At 40.1% G+C, this 17,335-nt stretch overlaps 2 protein-coding genes across 4 annotated transcripts in view; both read right to left on the bottom strand.

The window, feature by feature from the left end:
• Positions 1-4,771, bottom strand: part of npdc1a (neural proliferation, differentiation and control, 1a) — a 28,916-nt gene extending 24,145 nt beyond the window's left edge. The window contains exon 1 of the mRNA XM_069703603.1: positions 4,452-4,771. Coding sequence (XP_069559704.1) covers positions 4,452-4,572 — 121 coding nt within the window. The 5' untranslated portion in view covers positions 4,573-4,771. The remainder of the gene's footprint in view (positions 1-4,451) is intronic.
• A 2,647-nt stretch (positions 4,772-7,418) lies between these two features.
• LOC138623814 (ER degradation-enhancing alpha-mannosidase-like protein 3) overlaps positions 7,419-17,335 on the bottom strand; it is a 131,553-nt gene continuing 121,636 nt past the window's right edge. For 2 of the 3 annotated variants that reach the window (XM_069703547.1, XM_069703565.1), the window contains 17 exons: positions 17,119-17,158; positions 16,816-16,928; positions 16,456-16,609; positions 16,086-16,220; positions 15,434-15,539; positions 15,176-15,273; positions 14,894-15,019; positions 14,117-14,200; positions 13,715-13,798; positions 13,367-13,491; positions 13,065-13,230; positions 12,500-12,657; positions 12,284-12,401; positions 11,627-11,800; positions 11,182-11,347; positions 10,824-11,015; positions 7,419-10,068 (listed from right to left, as the gene is read on the bottom strand). In XM_069703547.1, coding sequence (XP_069559648.1) covers positions 9,800-10,068; positions 10,824-11,015; positions 11,182-11,347; positions 11,627-11,800; positions 12,284-12,401; positions 12,500-12,657; positions 13,065-13,230; positions 13,367-13,491; positions 13,715-13,798; positions 14,117-14,200; positions 14,894-15,019; positions 15,176-15,273; positions 15,434-15,539; positions 16,086-16,220; positions 16,456-16,609; positions 16,816-16,928; positions 17,119-17,158 — 2,308 coding nt within the window. In that variant the 3' untranslated portion in view covers positions 7,419-9,799. The remainder of the gene's footprint in view (positions 10,069-10,823; positions 11,016-11,181; positions 11,348-11,626; positions 11,801-12,283; positions 12,402-12,499; positions 12,658-13,064; positions 13,231-13,366; positions 13,492-13,714; positions 13,799-14,116; positions 14,201-14,893; positions 15,020-15,175; positions 15,274-15,433; positions 15,540-16,085; positions 16,221-16,455; positions 16,610-16,815; positions 16,929-17,118; positions 17,159-17,335) is intronic. The other variant, XM_069703557.1, reaches the window with a different exon arrangement.

Here is a 17,335-nt window from a genome sequence, read left to right as displayed (position 1 = left end):
GAACAAATGAGCCCATATACTTAATTTCCAGTCCTTTCAGGGAACCAGTCATTGTGTATGAACCTGGTTATCAACTCTAATGTCCCCTGCCAGCGTCGTTCCAGCTGACTTTTTACTGCTCCTACTACCCTCTAAAACACTGATAGTTCTTTTCATGCCGGGCAAAAAAGGTGATTGAAAAATAGAGTCCAGTGGCTGTGTGTGTGTGTGTGTGTGTGTGTGTGTGTGTGTGTGTGTGTGTGTGTGTGTGTGTGTGTGTGTGTGTGTGTGTGTGTGTGTGTGTGTGTGTGTGTGTGTGTGTGTGTGTGTGTGGGAAAGAGATAGAGTGTGACGCTGATGATAGGAATCGTTAAAGCTTAATCCTGGTGGAAGAAAAGGCCAGAGGCACTGAGCTTTCTGAATAATAATCACACCAATTCTTTGTGGGTTTCATGAATGACAAACCTGGCATTTAAATGTGGCAGCACCACCATGATCAGGCTCAGTCAGAATATTGAGAAGTGAAGATGTTGTTTTCTAATTGAAAATGCTAAAATTAGACCAGCAAGAACATGCGGATCAAACATTTTCTCTGGCGTAGCTAATTCACCGTGCCCCACTGAGCCTGCATTATACAACAAATTCTGCATGTTAAACTAATTACTTTGGAATTTTGGCCAGCAGACTGGACAAAGTTTATGTAATCAATTGGTTAAATGGAGATTTTGGATCACTTCCATCCCCAAAACTCAATGCTCTGAGAAAGCTTTCAGGAACATCTACACACGATGGTCTCTTAAGTGTTTCCTGAACCAAACTGAATGTGTTTTTTGAGGCTCTATAGACAGCAGACAACATCAATATATTTACCAATTTTATAATAATAAATCTTTTATTTACAAAGTGCGTTGGGGGTAGATATGACTCCAGCTGCATTCATGTGCAGTTACATTTTGAAATCACTTATTTCACATTAGAGTGACAAAAAAAGTGTTGCCTTGTTTCATCTTGTGATTTCCACACAACATACAGTGCATCCGGAAAGTATTCACAGCGCTTCACTTTTTACACATTTTGTTATGTTATAGCCTTATTTCAAAATGGATTAAATTCATTTTTTTCCTCCAAATTCTATACGCAATATCCCATAATGACAAAGTGAAAATAGTTTGTTTAAAATTTTTGCAAATCTATTAAAAATAAAGAACAAAAATATAACACGTACATAAGTATTCACAGCCTTTGCTCAATACTTTGTTGAAGCACCTTTGGCAGAAATTACAGCCTCAAGTCTTTTTGAGTATGATGCTATAAGCTTGGCACCTATTTTTGGGCAGTTTCTCCCATTCTTCTTTGCAGGACCTCTCAAGCTCCATCAGGTTGGATGGGGAGTGTCGGTGCACAGCCATTTTCAGATCTCTCCAGAGATGTTCAATCGGGTTCAAGTCTGGGCTCTGGGTGGGCCTCTCAAAGGCATTCACAGAGTTGTCCCGAAGCCACTCCTTTGTTATCTTGGCTGTGTGCTTCGGGTCGTTGTCCTGTTGGAAGATGAACCTTCGCCCCAGTCTGAGGTCCAGAGCGCTCCGGAGCAGGTTTTCATCAAGTATGTCTCTGTACATCGCTGCATTCATCTTTCCCTCCATCCCGACTAGTCTCCCAGTTCCTGCCGCTGAAAAACATCCCCACAGCATGATGCTGCCACCACCATGCTTCACTGTAGGGATGGTATTGGCCAGGTGATGAGTGGTGCCTGGTTTCCTCCAAACATGACGCTTGGCATTCAGGCCAAAGAGTTCAATCTTTGTTTCATCAGACCAGAGAATTTAGTTTCTGAGAGTCCTTCAGGTGCCTTTTGGTAAACTCCAGGTGGGCTGTCATGTGCCTTTTACTGAGGAGTGGCTTCCGTCTGGCCACTCTACCATACAGGCCTGCTTGGTGGATGCTGCAGAGATGGTTGTCCTTCTGGAAGGTTCTCCTCTCTTCACAGAGCAACGCTGGAGCTCTGTCAGAGTGACCATCGGGTTCTTGGTCATCTCCCTGACTAAGGCCCTTCTCCCTCGATCGCTCAGTTTGGCCGGGCGGCCGACTCTAGGAAGAGTCCTGGTGGTTCCAAACTTCTTCCATTTACAGATGATGGAGGCCACTGTGCTCATTGGGACCTTCAATGCTGCAGAAATTTTTCTGTACCCTTCCCCAGATCTGTGCCTCAATACAATCCTGTCTCGGAGGTCTACAGACAATTCTTTGGACTTCATGGCTTGGTTTGTGCTCTGACATGCACTGTCAACTGTGGGACCTTATATAGACGGTGTGTGTCTTTCCAAATCATGTCCAATCAACTGAATTTACCAGGTGGACTCCAATCAAGTTGCAGAAACATCTCAAGGATGATCAGTGGAAACAGGATGCACCTGTGCTCAATTTTGAGTGTAATGGCAAAGGCTGTGAATGTGTGTGTACATGTGATTTTTTTCATTTTTGATTTTTAATAGATTTGCAAAAATTTCAAAAAAAATTATGTCACGTCATTATTTTGTCAGAATTTTGAGGGAAAAAAATAATTTAATCCATTTTGGAATAAGGCTGTAATATAACAAAATGTGGAAAAAGTGAAGCGCTGTGAATACTTTCCGGATGCACTGTACACAACCAACAGCCTACATCCTGCCACAATGTCACCCATTCAGCCGCCACTGGGGGTCTCTCAATCAACACAACAACAACAAAAATACCAATGTTTGTTGACATAGTGAAGTACCGTAGGTTTTGCCGATGAAACTCGATCTCAGTTAGTGATGTCTTCTGTTTTACATTTTAACTCCTGCTGTGTCTTGCTCGGCGTGTCTAATATTTAGCTATTTATCTGCGTCCTTTACTAGATGCAGTTTATTTGTTGTGTTGTAAGCTAATGTAGTTAGTCAGCCCGCCTAGCTCATGCAAGCCGACCCATGGTAGCTACCGTTTCTCAGGAAGTTATAACAAGTAGAGGGATAACGTGGATGTGACGCCACTGACAGGTGACCCACTGACAGGTGACCCAATGGAATTGACCGTTACTTTGATTAAAATGACTTAAATCTCTGGGTTCAAACAATGCTGGAAGCATTTAGGATCATTTAAGTACACAACTCAACAATATAATTTAGATCCAGTCATTTTTATACATTTTAGTGCGGAAAAGTTATACATTATGCTTTTAAACTCCGATTTCAGGTGAGCACAGAGAATTTTTTTCTACTTTCTGCAGAGGCTTTTGAAAGCTGTCACAAAACAGTGTCACATATTGTACATCATGACAGTCAAGCTCAAACATCCAGGAGAAGTAATCATGACAAAAACACAGCTGTACAAGCAAATTTATGATGTGTGAGGAGATAAGAATAGGGACTTTTCAAATTTACCCTATTGGAAAAAACCCACAGCAGGTACTGCGTCACTGCCTCTCCACCCCCCTTATTATGCATGAGCAAGTTGAAGGTACACACCAATTTAAAATTGTGATTTTCAGATGTCAGTGATCTGAAGTGAACAACTATGACTGTGTGGTCTGTGTTTGGGTGGAAAAACTATATTAAAATCTATAAATTCACACAAATCTGCGTCCATAATATAGCAGTAGGTGTTCAGAGCCGACTGCAGTGCGTGTGTGTGTGTGTGTGCGTGTGCGCGTGCATGTCTTAGATAAAGGTTTAAGATTACATGTGTCAGTCCAGCTGTTGGTTCTCCCATGGGTTTTTGTGTTAGAAGCTGAGGCGTAGATTATCTCTCCAGCACAAATCAACAGTGTAGAGATCCATTACTCTCGCACACACAAATACAGATAAACCAGCATAATCAATCAAACCTGTAGGCACCTATATGCTCAAATCCGTCAAATCAGTTCCCAGTTTCCAGATCACCTAATTATTCCAACGAGAAAAGGCTCATTATTTTAGGAAATTCCTGTTTTTACAATAGATTTTGTTCCTTACAGTTATAGTTTAAAATGTAGGCTACTTCATTGCCTGTTTCTCTTTTCATCTAAAAAATTGGGACCTTTACTTGGATTTTGTGGCTGCTGCTTAAAATAAAACCACACTGTGGATTCCAAATCATTATTTCTCATAAATCTATATTAATCAAATCATATCCCATTCAATTTGACTTTGTTCCTTTACATTCTGGATGTGCTTAGTGTAACATTAAAAAAAAATAATAAAGCACACAAGGAAATATAAAGTGATCTGACAAGGAAGGGATTTTAGTTTTTTTGAACGATTGTCTTTCCCTTGTGCTCTTCTTACTCAAATTTGCACTTGTTTTAACCTGTCAAAAACAGCCGTCTAAACTCCTGGGACGTCCCACACCAGCAGCAACAAAACTCACACCGTAAACAATCAGAAAAAGTGAGAAAAATCACACGTATCTCACTAAAGTGCGAATACTTTGCGGATAACTGGCTCGACAGCTTCGTGTTTAATGTGTGACTTTACCTTGGAGGCTGGCACTGGCAGGGACGACACAAAGGAGGACCGCGGAGACCAGCAGCAGGGAGGCCCGGTGCTGCGGTCCGTACGGCGGGCTGGAGAGAAGCAGCAGCAGCATCATCATCATCGGGTATTCTCGGTGGCGGAGAACCGTAAACGGAGACGGGTGTTGTTGTCATTCCCCCATTGCTTTTTGGGTTGTGGTTTCTGTTTTGCTTTGTAATGCAATCGAGCTTCAGCGTAAGGTGCACACGGCGATAAACGGGGCAGGTAACACCGGAGCGCAGACTGTCCACACACAGTGCGCACTGTAATCCGCGGCAGTGCTAAAGATAGCGGGGCTTCACGCAGGGGAGGAGGGTGGGGATGTGTTTGCCATGCTGCCTTCATGGCCTCCTCGTAAACCTTTAAATTCAAACACGGACTGCTCCTGTCAGACTTGTAGTTTATTCACAATAGCCTATTGTGTCTTTTTGTCATCACTGTAATGATTATGCCCGCAGTTAGAGACTGCTAATCTACTGTCAACCTGTTCAAAGTCGACATTTTAATTGAATGTGATTGAAAGTGGTTCTTTCTTTTAAAGGTGCATTATGTAAGATTTAAATCCCACCTCGTCATCACATTTTCACCATTAAGAGGTGATAGCGAATCACTTTAGCTTCCAGGCTGTCCACAGCTGGACTGAGTTTGGTCAAATTTTTGTGTATTCTTGCACTGCCGTAGTTAGCGGTTGGCTTTTCTTTTCATAAATAATGGTAGCCTATAGATATGTTGTATGTTAGTAGTAAATTGACCAAAAACTAAAACAAAAACAACAACAAAAAAACTCCAGTAAAGTCTGTAATCTACATTATAGCTCTCTCCATATAGGAAATAGCCACAGTAAAACCATAGTCTATATCAATGCCACTCAAGAATTTGTTTTTTTTTTGTACAGTTTATGTTGTTACTGCAATACAGACTGTCCAAACAAGGTCATTACATCTGGTTTGTTTTCAACATAAAATTGCCTTGGGTTAGGTTAGGTTAGGTTAGGTTAGGTAGTTACTTTATTAATCCCAGAGGGGAATTTTTTTCGCTACAGCAGCATACAGGACGTAATAGATAATAATAGAATATTTGGTAGATAGCTAATCCACACATAGACCACTATTCTAATTGGTCTAGTATGTAAGAATAGATGTAGTTTCTTACTGAAAGCACAATGTGATGACAGAGCTATCAATCACTGAGAGTATTTCCTCGTACCACCTTTTCAGTGAACTTAGAATGAATGTCACCCACTCAAAACAGAAGTTTTGTCAAAGACAAAAATAGCAGAAAACTAAAGATAGAGGTAAATAAATGGCAATGACTAAAATAAAATTTGTTTAACTGAAACATAGATGGAATTTTCGACCTTTAAATTTAATCCTATGACTTCACTGTAACCCCCCCACGCCTCTATTGTTACAATCAGGTTCCCACAGCACTTGAAGGCAACAGTTTACTGAGAGATTAATAACAGGGAAACACGCAGGAGGTAAAGAGGTGATGACGTGTAGGAAGCGGTTTAATAATATGATGTTGTTGGTTTCATGGTTTACATCGTGCTAGATTTGTGCGTGCTAATAAAAACGGATCCTCTTATGTTAATGCTGTTGTATTTATTGTTTGTCAACCAATCATTTATTCATTTAAATATATTTTGTATATTATTTTTTCATTAAGCAGCAGACATTGTTTAATATTGGTCCGTATAGATAGTGGCAGTGGAGGAAAGTTAAGCAAATCACTTTCGTCAGTTGCAGCAGGTGCAGTAAGATGATGCCTCTGGTCCTCATTTAAGATATAAGCAAACATATATAATGTATTTCTGTCACAGCCTTTATTCTCTTCCAATCACAGGCATAATGGTGAATGACAGCTGGAGACAGACATGCCCTCTTTGCTTGCTTAGAGCTGAAAGACCATCTCCAAACAAAGCATGAAATTCAGTCCATTAAAAGCTTTAATTGTTTAGTTCCATTAATAAGCAGCTCTTTCTGTCAGTTATCAAAATAGACTAGTACTAATAGTACAAATTAAATTAAATATAAAGCTCTGCATCTTACTCTGCCAAGTGGAATAGATTTATCAACACTGATTGGTCGTGTTTATTTCGTGAAAATGACAAGACTCTTTTATCATTTAGAGAAATTGTACTTATTTATTGCAATTGCACTTCACCACGCGACTACTAGGAACTTCTTCCTCTAAAATGTCTGAATATCTTATATTTTTAACGCGTAGTAATCTGTGGGCCTGTTTTGTCAGTGCTCTCAGCATCACCATCGATATTAATATGGCCATCATTCTTGTCAATTAATTATTCTGTGGTAGCTTTTCACATCTAGCACAAAATATTTTAAAGTCTGTCTCATCTTCTCCTGACAAATACTCACAGAACTGCGACATCCATTTAATTTACCAACACACAACTCACTGTAGCTCACGGACATTGGCATTATGTTATCTGCTGTTTTTATCACAATTGATCCTTTCATATTTCCCCTGAATATTTATTTGGTAATACAGACATAGTATTAAAATGCTATAGTATTAATTTTATAGATAAGAAAGATATGAAAATTATATTGCCATTGTTTCACCTGTTATAAGAAAAATCAAAGTACAAAGAAATGTTTTCGTACTAAAGTAACTCTGAAATTAAGTTTTACAATCCAATTCAATCTGCGCGTTGTGTGCTCCTGTATTCTCAAGTGACTTCAAGTTGCCTATTTTATTACTTAAAATGTTTTAGAGTGGAAATATTTTGCAAAAAGTAACAAATTATTGAAGGCATTATTGTGGACAATGAATAGAAAAGCCCAATTTCCGGTACAGCCGCAACATCATCCTTTTCAAATGCCATTTAAAAATAGACGCAAGCGATACAAAAAGGTCCCTAGGAAGCCATAACTCCCACAAATGATGAAAATGCATCTCCAATAAAGAAGAAATCATTTGGAATTTATTGACAAGACTGCTCATCTCATATCCCAGAAACGGAATATAAAGATGTCATGCATCCCTTTTGGCACTTTTTGAACTTCGGCCACTGACCAACAGAGAACCCAGACAACAGTGGGACACATTATTAAATAGCATGTAAAATAATATAAAGCCTCCTTTATTTCTTGTCCATGGTCCTTTTAATCTGAACAGTGAACAGTAATGTACACAGTCCTGAGGTATTCGGGTTGGCAGAGCCAAATACAAAGGCTAAACAAACAATAAAATATCATGTTGGATTAAGACTTTAAATTAGCTCAGCAGCATCAGGAAAAGGTCCACTGTACAAACATCAAGAAAACACACCCTGGCACGAGTTTTTCCCATACAAACATCAGCTCACATTTCCATGTACCACAAAAGTTAAAAACCAGGCAACCTAAAGAGTTATGAATTGTTCAGCATTACTGCATAAAGTTACTAAACATCGTAATGAAATGGTTTAGTCTCTGCGAGGCACAATAATACCCAGTAAATGTAAATCTGCTGTCTGTTTGTCAGCAGGATTATGGAAAATCTATGTGGGTCTGATTTTCATGAAACTTGACGGGAGGGCGTAGCAAGGGCCAAGGAAGAGCCCATTCAATTTCTAAGTGAATAATTCATGCAAATTATTTTTCAGTTTCACTGACATTGCGAGATAGAGCATTTGAACTTACTATGTAATTACATCTTAAATTCCAGTAGATGGGAGTAAAGTTCAACGGTAACAAAACAGGCTATTCTAGATGACTTCATGTTACGATCCGCATTCATTGCCAGCAGTAATCCTCTGGGATACACATGTACTGTCTAAAACTTAACGCAGCAAGCAGTCGTTATGGAGCACCGTAGGTGTTCTGGTAAAGATATTCAGCCCTGAACTTATTTGCTGGGACCAAACCGCACTCAAGCACGCTCTAACGTGCACCCTGAATGACAGGCGCACAAAGAAGACCAAATTAAGAGACCGACACGGCTTGAAAATCTTGATGGATTTGGGGGGTTTTTTGACGGTGGACTGATGCGCCACCGCACTCGGTTTTATCCCGATATTTCCAATGGCCAATACACCACCGTGGAGCATTCAGGGACTGTGGTTTTATACGGTAGAATCGGAAATGGTACAACAGTAACATTGCCGTAGTTGTCAATATTTCCGGACGTACCGTATACGGTGGTTGTGGCTGCAGATTTGTGTGTCACAGGAGAGACTGTCGGCCTCGACGGAGGTCAACTGTCTGAGCGCCTGTTTCGTTTTTGTAATGTTTTTAGGATGACGTGACTAATTACAAATAAACTAAACTTTTAATTGTAGGTTGAAAAAAAAGTAGCATACGGCCTAAAAAAAGAAAATCCAAACTGAATTTCAAAAGATTTGAGGTGGTCAATCTCTTCCAGCTTTTTTTCTTTATTTCTTGCGTATGACTTTGTAGAAGTCTTGACAGTTTTGTCTGATAGCAGTGGTGTTTTAACTGAGATGCCTTCTTGTGTAATTTGGCTATCACGCAACTTTCAAACACACTCGCGTACCAAAAGGAAGTGCAGAACAAACCCACACGCATACAAACATTTTCTTAAATGGGTTAAACTTGCAACCTGCATTCACTCTTTGAATTCCCTGAAGTCGTTTTACCTGTACAAAATCAAAGAAACTTTCCAAATTACACCCAGTCCATCTCCTTCGTCTGTGAAAATTATATTACTGAGAAGTTATGGTAGCTACCACCATCTACTGGCCAGGAAATATTCCACTCATCATTACTGAATATTTAAACAGTACTTGTTGAGGTGAAGAGGTGAAAAGGTGAAAAGGTGCAATCTAGATTAAAAACAAATCGCATTGCATAAAAAAAACACATCTTAGGGCATTGTTGTTGCCTCGTATATATTATTCTAAAGTGAGGTCATTTTAAACTCTAGTCAATGATCTAGGTCTTCATTAGCACGAACACCTTACATGTGCCTACAACAGCAACACTACTGGGTTTGGGTTCAGGCAGCAACAGCCTATTCTTCTTTTTCTTCTACAGCTTTTGGCCTTCGACTTCTTAGTTTAGTCTGATGTGATCATGAAACTGCCTCGTTTCCTGCACAACCCGCACAACACAACCTCCGCTTCGACTGTAGAGTAAAGATAAAGCTATCTTTCGGTTTCAAAGTCAAGACAGGATATGAGCGGGGCTATCTCTCCTCCGTCGGTTGGAAACATGCAGGCTGTGTCGGTTAGGGCTCCGTGTGCTGTGGGGCAGTGAGGAGCTCTGAGGCACATGCCATTCAGAACAAAACTGACAATGGATCAGTGTTAGTAAACCCGGCTGCTTTGGGATCAGCGGTGGTCAAGGATATGTGTTTGGTCCAGTGTTGTCAGAGGAATCTGCTGAACATGGTTCAAGTCTGTCGGTCTCCGTTGCCTCGGTGCAGACCTGCTGCTGCTGTGATTGTCGTTTCCCTCCGAGCTCTTCTTCTTCCTCCTCTTCCTTAAGAAACACCTCTTCATTCTCTAAGACAAACTCCAGGGTGGTCCCTGTGGCTTCTCCTGCCTCCAGCTCGCCCTCCTCTGCCAGGCGCAGCTTTATGTTCACGCTGACAGGTTTTTCAGTTTTAGCTAGAGAATGAAGACAAACAATGAAATCAAGAAAACAGGAGAAGAACGGAGAAAATCTGAGGCAGTGACTACGATTTTGCGCTTAGCTGTAATTGCAGTTCATTTTCCAAATAATCAGCACAGGTTTCAATGGTGACACCAAGTGGTGAGACAGATCATCTAAACCAAGTCACCACAAGTGGATTGTGGCTTTGTAGGGGGCTTTGTTGTGGATTTGTATCTGTCTACATGACTCATAAAATGAGAAAATTCTAAAACCCTGAGCAGATAAGGGCTGAATAGACGCAACGCAACGCTTTCTTCTTGAATTTTTAAAGTTGCTTGTAAGTAACAGCTGATTGATTTCACAGGAAATATCTGCTGATATTATATAGTTTATATAAATCAGTAGATATGTCGATATACTAGCAAGAGTTGCCTGTACAGCAGCCAGAGACTGATGTAGCATTTTTTTGTAAATGTCATACACCTCTATTGTTCCTACTAAACTATTTAAATCTGTAGTTCCCAGCAGTTTTATCAGATTTGTATGCCTTTTTTTTTTTTTTTTTGAAAATACAGTATGCTATAGCAAAATAATATAAGATTCACATCTTCAGTAGAATTGAATGTGCTTCGGACTGAGTTCTTAGAGAGTACTAAAAGACAGTCCAACAGATAGTTGGTTTTGGTCTTTTCAGGGAATTTATTGACAATGACTAAACTAAAGTATATCATCAGACTTATCCATTAATGTTCCTCTTTCTGGTCCTCACCGTGTCCGAGCTGCCTCTCCTTGGGCAGCAGCAGCACATCCACATTGTGATGTTTCTCCAGGGCAGCTGTGAGCACGGCACCCTCACGGCTGAACAGGAAAACCAAAGGCAGGGTGATGTCCTCGGTGGCATCCCCGTCTCCAACCATTTGGAAGAGGGGTGTTTCCTCGCTATTACTATCCTCACGGTGGTCTGAGGGGCAAAATGACAATTTGAGTCATTTGAATTTCTGTGAGGTCCAGGCTTTAGTATTTAGCAGTATTTTCAACTTTTTGTATTTATCTATGAGAAGTACTGTAGGAGGAGGAAAAAAAAAAAAAAAGCAGTTTTCTGGTTTCAGGTCACTCATGATCCTCACCGATAAAGATGACTCCTATGGCTCCTGCGTCTTGGAGCCAACGAGCCTTTGCAGCAAACATGCAGTCACCACGCAGTGCCAGAGCGATATGACCTTCAAGCTCCACTGCATTATCTATTGGCCCACATGCAGTGTAGGGGGAAGCTTTCACAATACTGCCCTTCACCTGCGGACCAGGAGTTAGTTTGAATGTTTTTGATCTTGTGTTTGAGATGAAAAAGTGTGCAAATACCTTGAGTATTAAAAGAACGAGACAAAGAGATGAAAAGGTGCATATAAGCATCAATAATATTTGTAAAAAAAAGCAGACATTTGCATGGTTGCGGAGGCCCCGTCTATTCAAATTATATTCCTTTTACTTGTTACTATAATAAGACGCCGGTTCTTTTCATGAAAGCTACACTAGCTTTGATGTTCTGTACATCTGTACAGAGTTTTATCTCACCCCGTGCTCCTGCTTGGTGAGGTCCATTCCAAACTTGGCAGGTCCTGCAGTGAGGACCGTCCTTCCCAGAAATGGAGGGGATATGAGCTGAACAACATGAGGCACCACCACCTCCTCCTCCGGTGCCTGACTTAATTCTGCCACCAGTTTGACCCGGTACACTCCTTTATGCTCCTATATAGAAAATAGATTGAAAACAACAATTCATTATTTTCCCACAATGTCTGCTGTCAGGTTTAACATATATTCTGTCATTCTGACCCAATTTTTTAAATTTATTGAACTTTGCTATAAAAAAAAATTTTTTTTTTTTTAAATCATTTTTAAGAACCAAAATGAAATTGGAGATTCATTTGCTGTGATTGACACATTTCCTATCCTCCACACTACACTGCTGGAAACCTCATGACACCACAGTGGCCATGTTTAGAGCTTAAGCAAACATAAAAAACACAAGCTATAGCGGATAAGATAATGAAGAAATCTGTTGAAAAATGTATTGTTGTTGCTCTGTGGATCTCGACAACTTTGTACCTCAGTTGTGGCGTTTTGGGGGGAAAAAGGACTTCCGCATAAAAGTGTATTTTGGGGCAAATACTATGAGTCTCCTGCAGGTTTTTAAATTAAAATGAGGTGAGTGCAAAGTGCCCAAAATACCTTCTGACTTCCGATGTCTCCTGCATCGACTTCATTAATTGGAGTGAGAGAAATGCCCATGCTTTTCAAGAACTCCACAGGCTCCATGCCGTTATCATGGAGCGGTAGTTCAATTTCCCTGTAAAATATAAATACTCTCGAGTTAAGACTCAAAATAATTATAGCTGACTCCACCAAAGACCACTGAATTAAAAAGCCTCTTACAAATGGACACACCTGATGGGTAGAGGGTGGAAGGGTCTTCCCACCCCAGTGAGGTACTTGTAGCCGTCCCGGATGGTTTTGGCAAATGAAGGGTTGTTGGGGAACAATGTCTCTGTGCTGGGACAGGAGTGTGTAAACAGATCTTCCTCTTGAGAAACAGGAACAGTCTCCTGGAGCACAGGACACACGGATTAATTTAAATAACTACGTAACTACTGTACTATTACATGTCAGTTTAGGAATTAAAAGAGTCAGTTAGAATTGTAGCAGTGAACGTCTGAATATTCAGCATTATCATAGAAGCAATAGAGAATCTATGTGTGTAATTGCCACAGAATGTCAATTTGTCCCATTCTTTAAATTACACTGTTTGGTATTGGTAGACAGCAATTAGTATTTAGTGTAATCATTTAAAGTGTGTCAATGACGCTACTCTCCAATAAAATGAAATAAATGCGCTTGTAGTGTGTGAAGCATTTATCAGCTTTTTTTTTATAAATCAGAAATACTAAATATATCGTAATGCGATGTCTACTCTGTACCTGTGTTTAAGATGAAATGAAATAAGAGCTCTCACCGTGTTGTTGCCTTGACAGAGTGGCTGGGTGGTGGAGAGAGAGACGGGCAGGAGGTGAGCCTCTGTGGTGAAGATGTAGTCGTCAATGTCGATCGGCAGCTGGTTCTTCTCCGAAAACAGCAGGTACAGGTACTTAAACATCTCTGCCAGAAAGAACGAGTCCATCCTGTACACACATGTACACACAGAAGACGTTATCGCACATTCACGTGATATTCCGAGGTTCGTTAAAACAGGAGGTTTGTGCTAGACCACATCGTTTAATGTAACGTCTCAGTTTAGACATGTTTGGAACACAATACCTGTCTTCATGCGTCCCAGTGCGGACATCTTGCACAGCAGCAAACCCGCAAGGCACCCTGGCGAAGGCATTGAGCTTTTCCACTATGGATTGTCCCACTCTGAGGTAGTAGGGGTCGCCAGTGGCCTGCAGAGATAAAAAAAAAAAAAAAAAAAAATAATAACTTTGACCCCCACATCTCAGAAGATACTTCTAGAATAGTACAACAATACTTTGTAGGTACAGTCTAATAGAGTGATTTCGGTAATTAGCCTCTTTATAACAGCTGAATCCAGGAACCTAATCTCACATTCCGTTTTTTTTTTTTTTTTTCTTTTCTGTTAATGACCTGTCCGGTCAGGTTTGTCACCTTATAGAGGTAGTAGGTGCTTTCTGCAAACTCTGGTCTCAGGAGGTGTTGGCCCCAATGAACTCTGAACTCTGTTGTGAAAGCCTTCATAGAAATCAATTGAAGAAAGAGAAAGTTAGCCACACCTTTTTTCACATTAAAACTAAGACAAATTTCTAAGTTCTGTTTTGCAATTTAGAAGAACATTATAATTTTTTCTGACTATAATGTACTGTATAACAACAACTTTATAATGAATACATCATAACTTATATATAGAATTCTATAAAATGATACATAAATATTGTGAAATAAAATCGTATCCATGTTGCCTAGACCTACTGAATATCATAAATATTTAATCTTTGCCTACTATGTCATTAAATAGAGCAAAAAAGCAACAAAAAAAACCCGATTCTTTACCTCTGGAAGAAACTTGTGCTGTTTGGTGACTTGGTAAAGCATCTCATGAGTCTCAATTGCTGGTTTCAAATCACCTCTCAAAACCTATATAAACAATAAATAAATGTCACTCTAGAAATGTGCAACAATTTCTCATTTCTATACCTTCTGCTATGTTTCAATTGAAGTATATGTGTTCAATTGTATTTTCTGTCATATAAAAGATGTTGGATGTTTATATTAAATGTGGGCAAATATTGAGGTAAATGTATGTAAAAGCAATTCTATTAAGAAAAAAATATAGGCTTCAGACTGCTCTGAACACGCGGTTTGCGACGGGCTGACGTCAGCGCACGTACTCCTGTAACCAGCAACATATATCGAAAAAATGTACACACGGCTTGTGATTGACAGACTGAATCCAACGTTATGTCACATAAGCAGGTAATGAGCGTAAAAATGACCAAACATCCTGCTGTAATCTTTGTCGCTGTGGCTGTTCCTGCTGTTAACTCTCATGTTAGGGATCTGTTTCAGGTCTAAACTTGTACGGATAAATTTGCGTTGCGGTTTCCAATCAACAATGAGAAATGATCTTAGTTTGTGGGGCTAAAGTTTTCTTTTCTGCGCTTTCTTGCCTGAAAGAGAGGAGCTTGTATGAGACCGAGAATGAACAGAGGTGCTTTATAATGGGCCATTATAAGATAAATAAGGAATTATGTGAACTGTGATTCATGCAACACTGGAATAAAAATAAAAACCTGTATAACAGGTCCCCTTTAAGACAGAACAACAAACCTGTAAGCCAGGGAAGAATGCCAGGAGGGAGTCCATCCAGCTCCGCACACTCACAGTGGGGTTGTGCATGTGCACATTGAGCAGCAGGGGAGGCTGGCTAATGTACTTCATAATGGCACTGTAGTGCTATTACAGACAAACACCATGAAAAATATATTAGTTACTACAGAAAAGTGTCTTCAACTCTCTCGACTGGGTGTGGGCCAATGATGTCGCAACAGGGAGCAGAATACAGCACAATGCCAGGATGTTGTTTTTGTGATACATTCATGGAGGACTTACGATGTTGAACCTCTCCAGAAAAACATTGTCTCCTAGAAGAATGTAGGCCTTCATCAGATATTCATAGTATGAGTCAATACCAGCACCAACTCCACTCTCTGGCAAACACAGAAGGAAGAAGACTGTCAGATTATTATGACAGTTTAATTATCATTATTTATGTGAGAACATGTGTGTTTGTTTCCAGCGTTGATCTCTTGCTTTTACCACAGTTTTGATGGCTTTACTCTCCGCATGTTTGCGTTTAAGTGGTCTCACCTCTCCGGACCCATTCTCCATTATGGATATTGATGACAGTTCCCACCAAGTCACTTCCTCTCTGCCTCCTCTCCCAGAGGACATCCAGAGCCTTCCTTGCATGTTCCTGTAAAACAGTGAGTATGACATGTGTTAGATGGTTGTGGTAAAAACATAATGACACCATTCATCTGTGATTTCATCTTTCAACAACAGCCATCAGTAATAGACAGCAGTGAATTTGAAGATCATTTTCTAAGATACTCTTATATCTCAGTGATTACACATATATGGCACTTTAAAACTCAACTCATCTCAGATTTATTTATATAGCACCTTTCATACAAACATGCAGCCCAAAGTGCTCCAAAAACAAAAATTTAAACAACAAAAAAACAAAAACAAATGCAGGACTAAAACTTACAAAAATAAAACGATGAAGTGTTAAAAATCAATAAATTGAATTCAATAAAATAAAAATAAACACCACGAATCCAAATACTGAATAAAACTTAAAACTAAAGTTATAAACATACCTTAAAATTAAAAGCCAGATGAAAGAATTGGGTGTTTAGTTTAGAGCGTTTTCCATTCTAATATCTAGAGGCAGGAGGTTTCACACAAATATAAAAACCCAAATCTCTACATTTCTAGAGGCAGAGGAAAGTAATACCTCAAACACAGACTCTCCTGACAGTCTGCTGAGGGCAGCAAACTCCAGGATCATTGTTCCAGCACAAGCTGTGCAGGTGTCCGATTCAGTGCCTGTACGTGAAAGTGGGTTGAGGACGCCATATCGCAGGTTCACCTGGTAAAGCAACAAAGATACATTATCCTTGTCAATTGACTCAGCTCAAAGTTATCTTAGTAACTTAGTAAATCATTGCTCATTAGTCTCTTTTGTGGAAATCTTCTTCATTAATGGAGCCAGTCTGTTTTAAACAGCTGTTTATGATAAGATTAAGCAGCAGACTGTCTACTCCATCTGCATATAATCCATCCAAAATAAGACCTGATACATTCAAGAATAAAATAAGGAGTACCTTAGGGTAGGGAAGGCCACTTGTGGTGTTGAAGGCAGGCAGTAATCGATGGCCCAGCTCTTTGGCCATGTGTAGGAGCTCATCGCGATACCACTGCATCCTCTCCCCGCGCTGCCGAAGCAGGTCCGCCATCACGTGACCACCCAAAAGCCCACTGGGGAGAATAAAGAGAGGCGAGAGAAACACACGCGATATTAAAACAGAAAGGTTGCGGTGAACTGGGTGACTGCAGACAACAGGACATTTCTGTTTTGTAAAAGTAATATGCTGGACAGACGTGGAATAATTCAACACAGATCTAGTAAAAACAACATAAAGCCATATACAGTACAAAAGTAATTAAATATTCAAGTTTCATACCCTAAAACTCTGATGTTGGTCTCAAACACTGACACCACCACATCGTTGTCCAGGCGTACGTCCCGCACAGCCTTTCTCACTGCATCTTCAAACTCGTCCAGCTTGTTCAACACCTGTGTGCGTACGTACACACACACACACACACACACACACGCCGAGAGGAACAACAACAACAACAACAACAACAAAGTGACCGGTAAGAGGGGTAAAAACTCGAATACAAAGCATCTGGTGAGAAAAACAAAAGCAAAGGTAGAGCAAACTATTCTTACGCTTGTAAACAGGGGAGGAGCAAGTACTCACCACCAGGGTGTCAAGGGTGTCTATCAGAGTGAGAGAAAACCTGCAGAGAAGTTGGAACAAATGTTAATATATGAGGAGAGCTGGTGTCCCACTTTTCCACTGATCCGGTTACATTTGTAATGAACCACAACCTGTCACACAACAACCACAACAATGTCAAATCTGTTGAATTTGCAATGAAATTACATTATGCCACATGCGTGGTGCATAAATGGAT

Source organism: Brachyistius frenatus, unplaced genomic scaffold (genome assembly GCF_029030835.1).
Source record: "Brachyistius frenatus isolate BFR_SWC_R1_liver_20210118 unplaced genomic scaffold, ASM2903083v1 Contig_3, whole genome shotgun sequence".
NCBI classification, from domain to species: Eukaryota; Metazoa; Chordata; class Actinopteri; family Embiotocidae; genus Brachyistius; species Brachyistius frenatus.
This window is presented reverse-complemented; position numbering and strand designations above follow the sequence as displayed.